At 45.0% G+C, this 18,369-nt stretch overlaps 1 protein-coding gene across 4 annotated transcripts in view; it reads left to right on the top strand.

Annotated features, from left to right (window-relative positions):
• LOC135911384 (glycine receptor subunit alpha-2-like) overlaps nt 1-18,369 on the top strand; it is a 348,733-nt gene that overhangs the window by 151,663 nt on the left and 178,701 nt on the right. Inside the window, exon 1 of one of the 4 annotated variants that reach the window (XM_065443636.1) lies at nt 6,974-6,996. The exons of 2 other annotated variants lie outside the window; for them this stretch is intronic. In XM_065443636.1, coding sequence (XP_065299708.1) covers nt 6,989-6,996 — 8 coding nt within the window. In that variant the 5' untranslated portion in view covers nt 6,974-6,988. Of the gene's footprint in view, nt 1-6,973; nt 6,997-7,654; nt 7,796-18,369 lie in introns of those variants that run through there. One more of the 4 variants, XM_065443631.2, reaches the window with a different exon arrangement.

The raw sequence follows: 18,369 nt of genomic DNA, 5'->3' as shown, positions 1-18,369 counted from the left end.
GATTAGGCAGGAGTGCCGTTCCTAATAAAGCATTATGTCTCTCTCCCTTGGTAGTGCCTACCTTCTCCCTTTGTTTCTTGCTTTCCTCCTTATCGATTTCAGGATGCTAGACCTCGCACATTAGTTAGTTCCGACGCGCTAGCTTTAGTGTATGAGGAGCCATATGACGCAAATCGCTTTCCCTATAAAGGCATTTCACGATGCTCTCGTGGCCACCGCTGCCACCATGTTTGTTCATATGTTACTGCTGTCATTGACGCTACCTCTATTAAAGATGGCAGCGCGTCGCATCGGTGCGGTGCTCTCAAATTGGCAGGTATATATTTTTTATTTTAATTTATTTTAATTTATTTTGTTCTATTTTTATTTATTTTTTTACAACCCCGGCAAGTAAGAGTGCTAAATGTTATATTAAATGACTTTGGCCATAAAATGTGGTCTCTCTGAAAAATGTGAGCGAGAACAAAGCAATGACAAGCGCCAAACGTTTCTTTCTTACGGTCTTGAGAAATGTAGGCACGTATCCGTATGTACACATTTTTTTTTAGGAGAAGCGTCTTGCAGCACGAGAACGCTTCTAGAGTGCCTTTGTTTGTCATTGAGTCGATAGGCGTCTGGAGTAGGCGTCATGTAGTGTTACGCACTACATGCTAAACTTGAACACGGATTATCTTCCTGGTATACTCGTAGTTATCTTTATTTTCACATCGAACAGAGGTATTTTCAAAGCAATTGCGGGGAGCATGTTACGCAATTCAGTCTGTTCGGCAGATAGATAATCTGAAGGGGCGGACATTATACTTTCCAGACAAATCACAATGTACGTATAATTAAGCGCACCAACTAATTAACCTTTATGTTCATCGCTTAGTGGCCCATTTTGCGACTGCGAAACTGTTTTTGAACAGTACTGGGAATATGCGTGCTTAGCAAATATTACGAGACTTTTCCGTTATTGTGAAATTTGTCCTCGAAATTGGCTGAAACAAAATTCATTGGCCTTCCGCTTGCGATCGTCCCGAACTTCCAAAAAGGTGCTTTTCGGGAAACATTAACTGGGACTCTGTCTTGTAAAACAGCGCTGATTCTTTAACTGTTTCGTAGCACATTTTAAGGAAACTTTTAAACATGTATATCTCGAAAGTAGTGCTACTCTAAAAAATCCGCTAACAACATTATTTTATTGATGCTTGACTACAGTATTAGACGTTAAGATGGTGTCCCAAAGGGAATAGTTTGAAAATTTATTAGTGAACTATTCTTTGTGATTACTTCTCTTCCGTTGTCAATTTTTTTTTTCATTTTAGGAAGTGTAGAACTCCTGTATGTGTTTTAGGCATAAATTATTTTTTCCTCTTACTCTCGCATTTCATATCCAGTAGACGCTTCGTGTTCTGAATTATTCCTAAGTTTTCCTCTATTATCTCTCACCAATCGTGTGTTCCCAATAACGTTTTCATTATTTTATTGTCAATAACTCATGAGCAGCCTATGAGTAATTGACAATAAAATAATGAAAATTCGCAGTTTTCAAACTCTATATCCTCTTGCTTAGCTATTACTTACCAAAATGAATAAAATAGTGAACAATTTCAATTTCTTTTTGCAATCCAGCTGCCTCTTCAAAAATGGAAGCCAACTTTAACAGCCAAGCCAACTTTCCACAACCAAGCCACCCTTGTATGCACACACGCACAACCGGCAGCGTGAAAAGAATGCATGAAATAATAGCGACAGATGAGTTTCACTCACTGAGGCGATTGGGGATGAGTGATTAGTGAACTTGACGTTCAGATTTCTCATTGAGGTAAGTTTGGCTTCCTCCACATAATTACCTGAAAATACAGAAAACAGCTATAATGTATCGGCTCCAAGATACATTACTAAAACAATCTCCTCCGCAAAATAAAAACAAAACACCGTGACATCTAAAAAAACGTAACTGTGAGCAATACCTTTTGATTACGGTGACCTCAACGACTGTTTGCCTCACAGAAATGAGCTATTCCACAATGTCGCACCGCTTCTGCTTTTCTTCTTTTTTTTTCTGAGTAGATAGGAATACAATCAGGTCATGCAAAAGTGAAGTAGACCTTGATAGCTTCCCACACTGAAGATAGATTCAATTAGGTTAGCCTTTTGTTGCATGCATAAGAAACCGGAACGTCACTCCAAAAGCTAACTCTGGGGGTATTTGTCGGAATGATTGTTACCACGAGACAGCGAAAGTAGCAAGCTATTGTTATCTTTCTCTTTCACATGAACACAAGAAGTTGGTCGTAACAGAAAGGGCTATGAACAGAATACAGCAGTGCGCTAACGACAACAATAAGAAGGAACGCGGTTGATCCTATCTTTTGTAAGAAGCTTAGATTACATGGTCGCAGCAGCAACAACAACCACGACGATGACGACAATAACAACCAAAATGAGGGCTCAAAATATTCGTGACTACTTCATTTGATAGAAGGAAAGTTTGTCAGGAGTAATGCTGGTAGGGCTTTTGGAATTGGAGTGAAATTGGAAAGAAATTGGAGTGACAAGCCTATGAAATAAGAGTCGGCGAGCACACAAGCCTTCGAAGCGCGGCTCGCAATTGACAGGTTCTCGAAGTGCTTGTAGAACTTCTAAGGCCGGCTCTCAGCGGCCGTCTTGCTTGCACGGATGTAGACAGCGTTATCTCGTTTTCGGACAAGTGCAGTCGTTAGAGACGATGGCAGAGCCGTCTCTGTCATTGTTGTTTTTGTTCAGCATCCCTTGCTGAAAGCCTGCGGGAGTTCTGCGAATGTATGTTGACAGACCCTGCAGACGCCAAAACCTGAGCCGTGAGAACTGTCACTTCCTCTGTACACCGTCTATATACGCGTATAGCTTACATGTGCACATACAATCGAGCTGACAGTTGGACGGTCATCCGGTATTCTTCTCAGTGCTGGCACGTTTTCGCCGCATTTGTGCAGGGAAAACTTATCTAACTGGATTTCCCTTGTCACGCCCTCGTGTGATCTATTTTTACCTTTTAAAGCTCACCTTTCTTCGCCTATACCATTCCGGCTTTCGCGTGTTCCAGTACTGTCTCCACGAGTAGGACACTGCAAAGCAGCCTTTACTATACAACGGTTTATTGGGTGACGAAGCAGGGCCAATCAGCGTACGCCCAGAAAATCAGGGCCAATGAGCGCACTTCTATTCCACCTATTAAAAAAATTATATGCGCGTATCCAATGCACACGTTGCAACCTAGTTTTATTTTTTGTTGTTATTTATGTATTTATTTTCTTAAAGTTCTCAAGAACAGCTTTGCGCCTTAATATAGGTACACTTCTGTAACATAAAGAACATAAAACCGAAAAACAATACAGAATATCTCAAACAACAGTGGTACATACTGCAACTGGGAAACACGAGGCAGTTTGTGAATGCCCGCAAAGTGCCTTGATCCGCCATCGACGCGCCAGTTTTACGTGCATTTGCAGGGCTTTTTTTAGCACTCTGAAAAACACTTTTATGTAGCATGTAGTGAGCAAGAGAAAGCTGTGTCGGGAGCTCTTCATGTTGCTCTGTAGTTTTCTCATTGACACATTTCATCTGATTATACTATTTCAGAAGCTGAATAAATAATTAGGACTAATTATGAAATCAGGAGGAACAAAAAAAATAATTTGAATATATCAAAGCGACGGCAAACAACGTTACCCTGGTTCTGTCCACCTACGTGGCAGTCGCCTATTTTTAAACTCTGGCCAACGTTAGCTGGGTCACCCTCTATGACGATAGAAGGCGTGCAGCTGTTAGGCCAGTTAAACGCGGCAGCTAATAAAAGTTCCCGCCTTCAAACATGTTCGCTTAGTGGCAGCTATTGAAAAGCTCCCCGAGATGTTATTGTTATCAAAAGAAAACTGCTTTAAAACTAACCGGCGTGATGCTGCTGAAAAGAAACGACCACCCTATTAGCAAATATTAACGCCATGCAATTTCAATCAATAAATGGCCCGGACAGCAATCGACACCACCTGGCTGCTACTTTTCGCACATCAGTGAGGCCTCAATACCTTTACTCAACTAATAAAACGTAGAAGTTATTAACGAAAGTACAATAAACACAATAGCCTAATTATTTTATATAACATGACATGTTAGCTATGTTTGTCACTTATTACAGGTACGTTTACAGACCAAATATTTAGCCGCGTTCAGCGCCCCTAGCACAAAACAGAGGAATCAAAGTGTGCGACCAAACGACAGCGATCCCACCTGCGCGTTTCTTGCTGGGACGCACTGCGGTTGATTTTTTCGCCCTCTGTGACGATCGCTGGAACTTCCTAGTGCTCGGGGCCTCGCTGTGGGAGCAGTGCGTTTATGACACTCGGAAGCTCCCTGTCATGCAGTGGTTGACAGTCAAGTTAGCCAAGCAGAAAGAAGTATTTTGTGCCTAGGTATCTATTGATAGTTTTCCTACGACGTCACAGACCCAGCTTTTCACCGTGCCGGTGCACCAGCATGGCGGCTACGATGACGTCATTGCAAGCCATCTTAGCGCTTGATCGTGACGTGTTCAGATAAAACGAACGTGTACCGCGCGTCGTGCTTCTGCGTGTAGCTTTCTCTTTATAATTAAGGGTAACAATTTACATTTAAAACATTTCAAACTCTACTGCAAAGCTTGTGCCAACTGGCGAGTTGTATATGTTCATAGGCTATTGCAACTTCCGTTTCAGAGAGCTTGCTTAAAGCTGTACGTCAGTGGTATGTCAGCGACCCTTTCTCTCAGTCTTTCGTTCTTGAGAACTCTGCTTGCAAACATAAAAAAAACTTGCGATTCAACGTTGATCCGCAGCGTTTCACTACGACGCCACTAATCATCGTATTTTTCGGCATGTTAGACCCCGCAAATGAATTGAACCATACGTTTTGTGAGAATATGAATAATGCCTTCTTGATTACCATATCAGAATTCTAGAGATAGGAGTTAAAAGACTTACGCTCTCACGGCACTGTCACGAATTGTTGACCTCCACTAGGTTATTGCTACATATGTCAAGGCCGCGCGCTCGGCTCCTTTTGCAGAGCCGGCAGAACTAGCTAATCGTACTTGAAATGGTTGCTATAGCAACCATTTCAAGTACGATTAGCTTGCTACACCATCCTTTCTATCTGTATACAGATAGAAAGGATGGTGTATCAAGCTGACATTTCGCCTATATATAGTGCACAGCGCTGACGGAATGAAGGTACTTCTGTAAGTTTGCTGAGGTATCCACGACCATATTCAGTGGCAACCTAAGAATCACAAACAAGCTTCACCCACAAAAAGTCAGTGTACCTGCCCTTCATTATACCACAGTCATCTGGAGTCGGCTCGTAGCTGAAAGACTTTGCTCAGCTAATGTAAATGCTATACGAATTTGAAAACAAAACCTAGTTGTTTCAAAGTAAAGCGTTAGCTTTGTATTGAGAGCGACACCAAGATCACCCATACAATTTGCCCTAGATGTTCAGGTTTTATTCTTAAACCAGCGACAGAAAGACAGATGCTGCAGGAAGAAAAAAGACCAAAAAAATTGTTGTTTTGAACTCGCGAGAACGCTTGACGTTATACAAATAAGTGAAACTATTTAAATGGCGCATCTATGCAATTTCTGTATTAGTTGGACAGCTTAACATGACCTTGCAATTTTCAGGTTGTGGGAATTTTAAGGCCAGTAGCATTATTTGGTCCTTCCGCCTGTATTTAGTGGCCGTCAGTATTGGCAACGAGCCAATAGATTATCGTATGGTAGTTGTACGCTTCAAAGTGCCGAAAATATGGATTACTTTTCATGTTGCAACCCTCCTGTCTTCACAGCTGCGCCTAAAGAAACTTGAACGTGAAGGTCAATCCTTTTTCAGGCAGATGAGAAGTTATCTCATGATATTTCCCGTGTGTAATGCTGGCATGCGTGTGTACGTCACCGTGGGGTATCTGATGTTATTGATGGACACTCAGCAACGAGATATGCTATAGTCCCAACGTACAGTGTGCTGTAATCATTAGTGACGCAACATAAGTTCACGAGGGAGAGTGGTTATACATTGACTAAAGTACTTCGTTCCTACAACTACAGAGGCACATGTTACTGAGCATTGCACCCCTTAGATATGCAGTAATGAAATGTAGTGATCAAAAAGGATTGGTTGCTTGTACGTAACTAAATCAGTTTGCAGTAAAGTTTACAAGATGTTTTCTGAGCTGCTTCCCAACACAAGTAAACTTGGGTAGGATACAGCGAAAAATAAAACGCTTATATAGTTGCATGCATTTAGCGTTTCTTAACTAATTTCACTTTAGGAGTTCATCAGAAGCGCATATTTGCCCAGACTTCAACTATGGACATGCTTGAACAATGCTTCAACTAATCATAGCAATATGTGATTCTAACAGTGAGGTGCAACCTTTATACGAGTAAGGCTGGATGCATCTGAACAAAATTCAATATACGTTGCGTAGCATTGTGCGATCTGTTGGCTGGAAATTATAAAAACATGTGGCGCTGCCTTTCTGACAACTTTTTTTTTGTCGGGTGTACGAGCCAAGGGACGCATCTACAAAGCTATTTCCTTCGCAAATGCTGTTTGCTACTGGATGGCCACGTACGCTGATTAGATGGTCCCACATCAAGATTAGTTGGAAAATTTCCTTACGAACAATTTCAGCATTAAAAAATTATCATGAATACGGGCCAAAGGGTTTTTATCATTGCGATAGCAATTATAGGGGCGCTCAAGGCGTATTCGCGCTGTCGCTATTGGTGCCGCCATGCTGTCCTCAAAAGACGCGGGGTGCTTGTGATTGCAAAAGCAACATGGCAGAGTGGATACACCATCGCACTCTCTTGAATCCTCTTTGCTGAAACCATGGCAGCATTCTGGCTTCCACCGATGGCACGCAGGATGGCTTTCCCGCAGAGCAGCCGTTCGCACATCCTGGTCTACGCCGATCTTACAGTAAATGTCGAGGTCAGTCTATGTACACTCTTTTATTCGGGCGTTACGAATACCGGCAGCTTTCCGCAGCCCTGATCGCGTGGAACATCTTGGTGCGACGCTTAGAACGACGCTACCAGCGTTCCTCATCACGCCATGCCGTTCTGACACGATTTCAAGTCTTCGCCTTCGGGGAAAACTGGTTATTCTTCACCCTACATTTTTTGTTTTCTTTCTTTTTTCCGAGCCTTGAGATTACTACTAATACACGAATAATACACGAACTCGCCATACACAAGTGACGAGCACGCACGGTCACAGACAACCTCATGGTATCTTCGACTGGTCGCCACCATCTCACGAAGCAGAGTCGGGCAGATCCAGCGTTCCCCGAGCTCAGAGGTAGACGACAAACGCGCAAGCCAAACGTGTGTCTTGCTCTCGGAGGAGGAAATGGCAGATGCCAAACCACGTGACTACTGCCAACGTCCGATGATTCGCCTGCACAAAGCTCCCGCCGCTGCCGGGAAAAGCGGCGGATGCGCCGTGGCACGAGCTTTCGTCTATAGACCACAACAGGATAGTCTCGAACCGGATGGGTTGGGCGCATACCCCGGAACCCAGCGACCGGCCGCCACCTACCCTGAGCTGCCAAGACGAGTTCGTGTGCATGTAGCGAGTGGGTGTAACGGGGTGCTCAAGTGTAAATATGTCTGTGCCCGCAAAATTCAAGTACAGAACATAATCGGGTCATCACTGCGTCATATATGGATGCGAAAATAACCAGTGAAAACGAAGCAGATTGCAGAGCGCCGTTTGCGACGAACACGAGGTACGTCGAGAGCTGTGCCACTATGGCATATTCAGCACTGCATTTCCTTTTGTCTCTGTATGTGTGTATCTGTGCGTGTCTTTCTATGTGTATGTATCTGTCTACGGGCATCGATTACACAAAGGCCTGAGGTGGGCTTCGTACAACGGCTCCCGCCATACAACTTTGCACCTGATTCACAAGTAAATGCAGCGAAAGTGTTCGCACCGCTACAAAGTTCTGACGCTCATGACAGTCGAACTCATGCATAACACATTGAATTCCGTGCACTGGCGTTAGTGGCGACGTAATTTCGCAATACCTTTCAGCAACTATTCGAAACCTTTACGTCTGAAAGCTGGTTTGTGTTGCTTATCGCAACTGCTGGCCAGATGACAAGAGCGGCGATGTTTGTTAAAAAGTATGCCTACATTGCACAGTAGATCCGACACGGTTGAACTAATGTAAATTCATTCTTCCGCCGTCCTGAGACAAAAAAGCGGACACATCTGGGCATCCGCGCGCATCCGCTACGCGTACTCGAACCTACAGCATGCTGAGTGTTGTCAAAGTGCGGGCCGCGAGATTTTTCCAGGCACTACAACGCAGAAGTAAAGTATATCGTGTACTGCAAGGCTTTTACTACTTCATGACGTATTGCCAGACGTGCAAATGAAAGTCGAATAGCCGCAGAGCCAATGTTTCCGCATGCAAAGGTAGCGCGGACTTATCCGAACGATCCGCTCCACCTACGGACGTTGCGCTTGCCACAGCCATTCGGATTTGGAGCACAATCTTGCCGAGAAGCTAAAGTTCACTAACTAAATTCGTTGGCTAAAATTCACCATCCCGTCCTTCGTGAGAACTTCAAAGAAATGGCAAAGCGCAAGCACTGCGTCTACCTGCGGTCGCCTCGTATGGCAGCTCGGGGTTGTTAGAGCAACAGGTGGCGCCACCGCGCTTTGAACAGGGCGCCACTAACTTTTTTTCTGTGTTGTATATTGTACACGCCAGTATGCAGCGGCCTAGGTTGCCTAGGTTACGGTGGACCGTCGCCAACGGCACTGAAGTTGCGGGAAACGCTCGAATCGCGTCGACTGCTCCGACGATAAGGCTCGGAGCGCCTGAGAGCGCTCGAAGATGGAGGAGAGCAATTGAGAAGAACCAGTCAAACGGCAGGGCGCGCACCATCTTTCAACCAGCTGAAGACACTGCCGCTCGCGAGAGCTCTCTAGAGAGCTCAGAAACGACCAGCCTAAAATGCCATAAGTGCCCCACTATGTCCCATTAAGACCGGTGTCCCGGATGAAGATAAATAGCGGTTTCGTTGCGTGAAAAGCATGAGCAGCGTTGCTCCAAGGTGAATGCGGTACAGCTCGAATGATCGGCTGCCTAAAACTAAGGCACCTTTGAATAGGGCTCTCGCAGTCGCAAGGTTTTGGATTTGATGCGCCTTAAGGAAACCGGGGGCGGCTTGCACGAACATTTAATAACGAAAATAATAAAGGATTTAAGAACCAGTTCCTAAATGTTCCATAGACAATGCCTAGTCCACACAAGAACGCGTTCTTAAATTCGTTATTGTTTTCGTCAGCAAATGTCCCTGCAAGCCGCCCCGGGATCGTCACTTAATGCTGAGACCCCCCCTCCCCCCCCACACCCTATTTTCTCTTAGCTCCAGTGTTGCTTTGATACGGTAAATCCGATGAATCAATCTGGGAAGGCCTAGAGCAAACTGTGTCACGTTTAAGTTTGCCTCGACGTGATATTCAAACAAAGTCAAAGTTTGACGGTAATGCAGTGCCGATATAAACCAAGCCAGAACTGCGCTGAATCGCGCGCCACATTTTCGAAGGATAACAACGTCAAAAGCCCCTTCCAGCGAATGGCCGGTCAATACCTTCCACAGAACCTGGTATAAAGCGCTTCTCCCTTTCCCTTGTATCACCGGCAACGCTTAGAAAAAAAATGTCAGTATTTGTAGTTGGCAACATCCTCTGGTAACAGTCGCAAGAAGTTCATGCTTATATATTTATGTTTACTCATTTGCTGGCAACACTGTTAGCCTTCTCAGGCTGTAACAGGGTCGCTAAAACAGCATAAAGTTAAAACAAAAGCTATTGCACTACTTCTTCAAGTGTGCCTGCAAATGAAGTTAAAGCCTCTTCCAATCAACTATGGCTCGGCACTAAAATGGCTTACTTCAGTACATCAATTCAGGATTTCGTAATTCTGCGAGAAAAGGGTTAAATTTAGCGAGTTTTTTGTCGCCTTCACGAGACATCTGCCATTTTACAACTATCGTGACTTATAGCTTTTTTGTTTCAGTGACTCACAGTAGTAAACAAAAAAGATATGTCATCTTTAATTTGGGTCTTGTGAGCTAAACCACTAGCCAAGCGCAATAGCCCCTTTAACAAGCCCTGCCATCTTGCGTCATTCACATCACATAGCCTACGCTCTCTGCACCCAACTTGCATGTTCCAAGAATCTATCAACCGGTATGTGAAAAAAAAAAAAACATACGTGCTTGTCAGGTAAATTTTAATGTTAGGCGCAGGCGGTAGCCGAGCAAAAGGATCGGCATGCTACCACACCTTTAATATATAACAAGATATGAAAGGCTCAGAGAACAGAAAAAAAGAAACACACACACACGCATCCACTTGCATAATTACTCAGAAGAGGCAGCGATGAGCCCTATGAAATGAACTAAGTGGAAAGTGGAGATTTACGGCACCATCAGCAAACAACACGTTAGGATAGCCTTTTCACCGGTGATTGAAATTTAACTCACTGGAACGCACCTATTTTGACATATTGGTTGATAAATACGGTTGTATTGCAATAAACTCTTGGAATACGCAACTTGCGTGCAGGGTGGGTGGATTATGCGGTTTGAATAACTAATGATGTCGGTGTGTGTTCAAAAGACTATTGCCCTATGCTAGCGGTCTGGCGTAACGCAGCGCCAACAACGCCCAAATTAAAAATCTAATTTTTTTTCACTGCTTTATGTATCAAGTAAGTTATCCCGGTAATCTTCCTTACCGGGCATTCGCTAAGCTTCATGCCCCCACTCCTCTTATCTGAAGGGAGATGTGCGCGCCTGTATTTGTGTCTACTTCTAAAGGTAAATCAAATAGATTGTTAGTGAGCCTTATGGGTACATCAAACCTGGTTTTGTAGGCAGCACCACGTTGGTTACCTGATGACATTTTAGAAAGTCAGGGGATTTCTATTCTCTTACTGTTGAATCGCCCTTGAAGGAGGCAACATAAAGCTGTGTGCGTGTACGAAAACATTTATTTAAATGAGGTTCGGAGGCTCGACTCTTTAAATCAAGGCGGGCCGATCCCACTTTGGCACTGTCAGGCCACGTTCTTCAGCGACTTCATGGGCGCTCTAGAGTGCCCTCAATTGGTATTGGAACAATGGGCGTTGAATCCTTTTTTTTTCTGTGCGTCCATTCTTCGACGAGGTTGAGGAGAGTGGCGGGACACCCCACCAGCATATGTCCGATTCCAATGAAGTCATTACAACTGCTGTAGTCCATCTTAACGTTGTAGCTAAAAAATTACGCAGAACTAATCTGACGATGACTGTCAATGGTAACTCGAATACCAATGGAGCTTTGAAGTGACAGAGCATATTTCTAAATTCACGTTTGTTTAACACGTGTAGTGGTAATTATGAAACTTTCGTTGTTTCGGCTATGTGACAGGTACTCGGATATCGTCCCACTTTGACACGGCAGTCCCTTCCAAAGGTCTCCCACGAGCACGGGGGCATAAGGACGACTGTATGACGCCGACGAAGTGACCAAGAAACGACGAAGGAATCATATCGATCGAACGGCAAAGGCGTATAACGACGACGTTTAGAGAACAATGTGATCACTGTATGAGGACAATGGCACTACCAAGGTGGCACGATGACGATGCCATGGTTGCAACGGTTGCAGAGGAACATTAGTGTGACGACACAATAACGACGATGGCGAGACAATGGCGGCATAATCTCGAGTGAATGACGTCAGCATATTACGACAGAACGACGAACAATGGATGACGTTGATGCGGAAGTGATGACGTTGATGAAACGTGAGCGTGACAACGATGGCATGAAGATAACGGTATGACGTCGATGCTATGACGAGAATCGAAGGTAGAAGTAACAATGATGGCGATGAAACGACCTCGACAGCGTACCGACGAGGGTATGCAACGAATGCAGCTTGTGAAAGCACGTGAAGTTAAGGAACTGATTTCTTTATTGCAATATTTTTACGTGATTGCTTCCTGTGAGGCCAAGTTGTAGTGGCTTTTTCAACAGGTGGGGCCACATATGGCTTCGCCTATTGAAGGTCTCTGGCAAAGGTATTGTACGTTTGAGCTCCAGAAGAGGCCGATTTTAAACTCATATTTTAAACCATTACACAAGGATAATTATTTTCCTTGCACTCCACCGCTTATTCAATGCCCGGGAGGTTTCGTGCCAACCGAGAAGGATGGCCAATAAATCCCTAGTTCATACCTTTGGAGCGCGATAGAGACTTCTTGCAATTGGAAATGGTGCTTCATAGTGCCTAACAAAGAAATGCGCGCAGAATGCGAGAGTTCTCTAACGAACGGTCGGGCGTCTGGACCTCATAGCCGCCACAGTGTATTCGTGGATGACGTGATTATGCTTTCAGTGTGTTTGCGCTTTGCTTTTCTATTCTTAACGATGCCTTTTCACGAGCTTCCTCGTCGTAGTGTCATTAGCACCCAACATAATTTGATGGCAGCAACTACGATGAAGGAATCATGGAAAAGAATGGCTCCCAGTAGCATATATAGCCAGATAGCGGGCGCTAGAAAGACAGAACACAACGAAGAGAGAGATATATATAATCAGAGAGAAAAAGAGCGAGTAGCTCTTTAACAAAATGATTAAATTTATCTAGCGGCACGCCAAGCATGCTGCATAAGGTCAATTCGACAACAAATGAAATTATACACGTAGCACATACGATATTTAACACACAACACTACAATATTATTGTATGTCCTTGCGATCAGTTTCCATCAGAAAAGTTCAGAGCGGAACGAAAGGATGAAAATTCACAGAATCAGCCGTGGTGGGAGAAGTAAGTGACGTGGATGTAATTAGGTGCAGGAAGACGCCAAAAAGAGCATGCAGGCGCGCTGCTGGTCCGTTATCAGTTCGTTGCGTGTACGTGTCAATTATCACCGCACCGGTCCCGAATAAGCTGTGCGCCGAAGTGAAGCGGCTCCCGATTTTCCTTCTCCATGCTCTTCGCGACAGGCGCGAGCATCTCCGCTTCGTTTACTGGTGGAAGCCTTAATAAACACAGGCTGGCTACGTTCCCACAATCATCTGATTCTGATGACGTGCGAAGAATGGGGTTCGCTCTGGGCTCATGTTCACAGCATGGACTCTGCCTTGCCGATTGCGGGGCTTTTCTTGTTATCGGTGAGGCGTGAACGCTTGCGCGGTAGTGCGTTATCGAGTAGGAGGAATGCATCTCGTGGTGTTCCCGGCACTTTCGTGCATAATTAAGTGTGCGCCAACACCATTGGCTCAACAGCGAAGGCCGCACTGCGTCGGAATGTGGGTCTTTCTGCGGGAGCAGCTTCCACGACGCGCACAGTCGAGGACATGGTCGCTGGGCAGTGCACGGGAGAATGACTTTTCGGGCATTACTTCTCGCCGATGTCTGCGTCATTCACTCTTGCCGTCAAAGGATGTTACTGGCATAAATCAACTGGGAGCTACAATAAGTGCGAGTCATGCGCGCGTTGCAAGTGAGGGATTGGAGTTTGATGTTTCGTTGTGCTAGAGTGCCAATAAATACTAAATCTCATTTTTCTTGCGATCAGGTGGCCCTTTAACGATCATCTCTCAGGAGTGACATCTTGTAAAGTACTTCTGCTGTAGATGCCAGTGACCTCCTACATTGTACGGAAATATGCTATATAGTATAGCGGCGGCTCAATGCTAACAGTCATTCTCCATGCTGTCCTTCAGCACATCACGCTAGCACTCACTCCTCGGCGGGATTATTGCTAGTCCCGTAGCCCTATTTTTCTAGGTAGGTGTCTTGGTTGAACATTCGAGTGAATGCGGCTATCACGTCGAATATCTTCTCAGCATCACGGAAATGTACTAAGAGCTTCAACCGCTATCGATTCTTCCAAATGTGAGCTGCGTATTCAGATCAGAGCGCCGCACGCACCCGGGCCTCGCCGAAAAACGGGGCCTGGCCCGGCCAAGGACCGTGCTGATCCGGGTAAAGCAATTTTTGGCGAGCCCTGGCCGGGCACAGGTCTGGTTCCTCTTGGGCTGGGCCGGCAGGCTAGGGCTTGAAGCCGCGGAGACGGTCCGGGCATGGGCCCGTTCACCTGGGTGGGCGACTTCGAAGACATGCGCGGGTGAACTTTATATATCAAAGGCATTGTGCATGAAGTGCAACTGACAAGTTAGCAAACCTGGCGCCTAATGGCCTTAGCAAACAAAATAAAAGAAGAAAAAAGTTGTAACATATTTTTTGCTTAGGTTTCGCTTGGCAAAACGTATTTTAATTATTTTGGTTCTACAAAAAATAAAGGTTCGTTTTGAAAAAAGAAAAAAGAAATTGCTAAAAGGCATCTTGATAGAGTCTGACCATTATCGCATCTTCTATTGCGGCATTTTATCACTCTTGATTCAAACATTTTATGGCAATTGCCTAATTGTAGCGCTTTGCATTTACACATATCAGAAGTTACCATCGAAGAATAGGATCAAGGAGTATCATCAAACTGCACAGTCAAGGTGCATCCATCGAGGTGCAATGCCAGCAACGTCGTTGCCGATGTTTCTCAATCATGCCAGCATTGTGACACACCTTCTGTGTACTGACGCGCTGTTCTTTTTGCGCAGCAGAAGTTGTTTCTCGTGCCACGTCATCTCTGCGTATTGTTGGAACACCCTGAGAGGATCCCCAGAACAACGCTAGACGATATCATCGCTGTCAATGCTTTGCATTCACGAAAATGTCACTCTCTTTACAAGTGTATATAATTCTTGGCGTTTGCAACATGGAGTGTAACTCGAGAGTTCTAAATGTAACACCCGGTCAGAAGCCTTTAATGCGGCCTTTACTTCTGTCGGTCTTTTCATGTTAGCTGTACACTTGCTCTGGGGGAAAAAGTTGTTTTTGCAACGCTTCATTTTTCCTGCAGTTCAAGTGTAATGTCTTTGGATAGATCACTATGCAGGTGGACTAAAAGCAAAACTTCGAGAACATCGCCAAGTTTTGCGACTGTGCCTGTGGCCTGGCTGTTCCCTTGCCGAATAGGCCAACCACTCACAGCGCAGCACGCATGTCGCGCACACCACTCGGTTCCTTGCACCACCACCAGATGGCGCTCGCCTCGGCGCCTCCGCGGCAGCGGCGGCGCCAGCCATGCAGCAAAAAAAACAACGAAATACGAAGCTGGCTTTCGTAGATCCGCAGCCGTACGGTATGAGGAAGCAAGTGCTTCTTGAGGATAGAATGGATTCGAATTGCGCATGCTGCCCCCTGAAACTATGGTGCGTTCAAGGCGCCCGTCGTACTTAGCAGTTGTCAGCAACTCCGCCTAAGAAGAGGCTCGGTTTGATTCGTGTGCGCCTGCGCTTGTGCATGCGTGCGCGTGTGTGTGCGTGCATGCATGCACGTACTCGTGTTTCGACTTTTTATGCGCTCACACAAAGCTTCGCTGTATATAGATTCCAGCTCGTCGGATCTGCAGCAATGTATATTTAACGCATGTACCCTGAGTTTGTCCCACGGGCCCGGGCCGAGACTGTTCATGCAAGCGGTGGCCCGTGCCGCGCTCTAACTCAGACCTTTGTGATTTGTTGTGGACATGTCTTGGCATTCGCGCATCGCATTGTGCTGCCGGTACATCTCCGTCGTAAGAGCCAGCACCTTAATTGATGAGGACACCTTCAATACTGGACACGCGGCTCTCACTGTCTCTCCGTTCGGGGCCTCATTATATTTACTTGCATTTTGCTTGCCACTATACTTGAATTCGACGCCCTTGCCGAAGTGATGTTAAAACTACGAGGAAAGAAAAAGCCGGATCAGTATTTGGTGCTTTCTTTCGAACTTTTCTTTTTTTTTTTCTAGAATATACAGAGTCTATAAAGATCACATGCGTCAAAGAGCGCAATTCTAGTTTGCGAGCTGGATCACTTGAAGATGCAGGCATTGCTTACACGAGAGGTCGAGATGCATGATCGATGAATCATCACACCTTGTCTAACAAGGTTTCTTAACTCAATATTTTAATGTAGACATTGCAATTTGCGAACTGTAGCTCAGTGCATGTGCACTTGGAGGTAATTCTCAGTATTACACTAGTTTTTATATATACATTCGCAAAGTGCACGACAAAATAAAGTGGCATTCAAGTTTTTTTTGTGTGTGTGTATAAAACGACATGATGACTAAAAGAAAGTAAGCGAAACAAGAGTGCGCGTCTACCGCGCATTTGACGGCGCATATCTGGAAATCGGTGCCATCCTCCGAATTCGTTCCAAGTTCAAAGCCTTGACCTCACCGGCCATAATTTGTAAATTGCAATATGTGCCATACTTTATTAGTTTTAAACCTAATTGGCCATCTTTTAAAAAAATTGCTGCTTTACGCAATTGAAATTATTTTACATGCAAGTTTCGTCTCTTCGAGCATTCCAGTTCAAGGATTAGAATTATGCCATTTACTTAAGCGAATATTTAAAATGACGGCTTATTCTAAAGAAAGGCGCCTGGTGTGGTCCTCAAGTGAATAAATCTTCCGGCTGCTTCCATTGTGATTAAGAGACACTTCGGGGCTCGCCGTTTTTTTTTCGATTCTACTCATGGCGTGCTCAGGCTGCGTTTGTATTCACGTTCGCGTGACCATGTCAACACGACAATTCATTGACTTGTTAAAGCACGGCCCTTCTTAATTGTTTCCACTACAGGGTGCAAGGAACACAAGGTTGCGAGCCACTTTTACCTAAAAGGATGTCAAATTGCTCTTGCTTTACGTTTTCTCTGCGCTCTTATACCTATGCCACACGGCACGTGTAATGTGATTCACAGTAAATGACATTTTTGCGTTCCCTGTCTACATGGGTATACAAAATGGCATTCGCAATTGATGGCGATGTTTATCGGCACCATGCGCATGCAGGCATTCGGCAATTGACACGTAGACTTTCAAGTTGCGCTTCGCCCTGCGTAAATATGTCAGGTGGTCCTCTCACGCTTTCAGCAGCGCACGCGTTTGGTTGGCGGTCCGGTGCGCTTTTCGCTTCTCATTTTTAGCTGACGAAGCTGCATAGCGGGCTTCCGTTGTTGATGGATGGACTTTAGCGAGGTACCAATTTAAAAACCCCATGCAGAAATGTAAAGAGAAAACAAGAAAAACGGACGAGTGTTTGTAAGCATGGCCGAAAAGAGGAGCTATAGCGTCCAGTCGGAGACTGGGAACATGAATATAGCTGCACAAACTGCTTCAACTATCGTGCTGTACGTTATACAATTATTTAAAAAGTTCGTAACAGCAATTGCGACAGTTTTTCCTCTAATTAAATATCGTTTTAACTCATCGATTTTGTGATTTTTTGCCGAGCCCCTGTCGTCGATATTAAACAAGTCGCGCTTGCATGAGCTCGGGAAACTCATTCAATGGTCGAATGCCACCAGTTGCGAATGTCGTTGACGTCGCCCGTGTAGCCGCAAGAAAAGTGACATTAAGACGTAATCTCATTCGCGGCGAACGTCGTTACACGGGGCGTCTGAGAGGTGTATTACTTGTATTCGCGAGACGATAATCGGCAGAGCTCGCTTCTTTGCGCGTGTTTCAACGTTAGCGTTGTAGCGGGTGTGTGTGCTGCGTGCTATATGCGTGTCCGCGTGTGAGTTAATGCTCGTGTGTATGTACTTGTATGCCTATCTGCATGTGTGCGTGTGTGTCGCTATTTGTATAGATTTGCGCGTATTTGCGTATGTGTTATTGCGTTGATGCAAGCGGCGGTTGCGAATAGACGGCATTTGCATAAGCGTTGCCATTGAAATAAAAATTCGGGGATGATTGAACGTCCTGCCTCTTCGAGGAATGAAGTGTAACTAACGCTGGCAAGAAGTCCACTGTGAGGTTATATATATATATATGAGTGTGTGTGTGTGTGTGTGTTTGTGTGTGTGTGTGTGTGTGTGTGTGTGTGTGTGTGTGCGTATATATATGTATATATATACCTCTACCACGTGATCGACTCCGCACACTTCACAATGACACACTTTTTTTCCAGTTTTATACTCCTACTGCTAACTCAGTGATAAATCCACTTTACTTGCTAAGACGGCCGCAGTGCTGCATTTGTTTCCCTTCTGTCCATCGTCGTCAATTCACCGCGCAAGTCTAAAGTCATTCGTTACCAACCAGCCAAAAATGTTGCTCCCGTGCCACAAAACCCACTTCCCGCTTGTCATTCCAAGAGTGGCCGAAGTTTGAATAACTGTTTCCGCTAGCGAGTCTTCAAGGCGAGGTAGGTTATGGCGCCGTGCGAATT

The sequence above is a fragment of the Dermacentor albipictus genome, chromosome 6, assembly GCF_038994185.2.
Source record: "Dermacentor albipictus isolate Rhodes 1998 colony chromosome 6, USDA_Dalb.pri_finalv2, whole genome shotgun sequence".
Taxonomy (NCBI): Eukaryota; Metazoa; Arthropoda; class Arachnida; order Ixodida; family Ixodidae; genus Dermacentor; species Dermacentor albipictus.
Note: the sequence above shows the minus strand (reverse complement) of the source record. Positions and strands in the feature narration are given on the sequence as shown.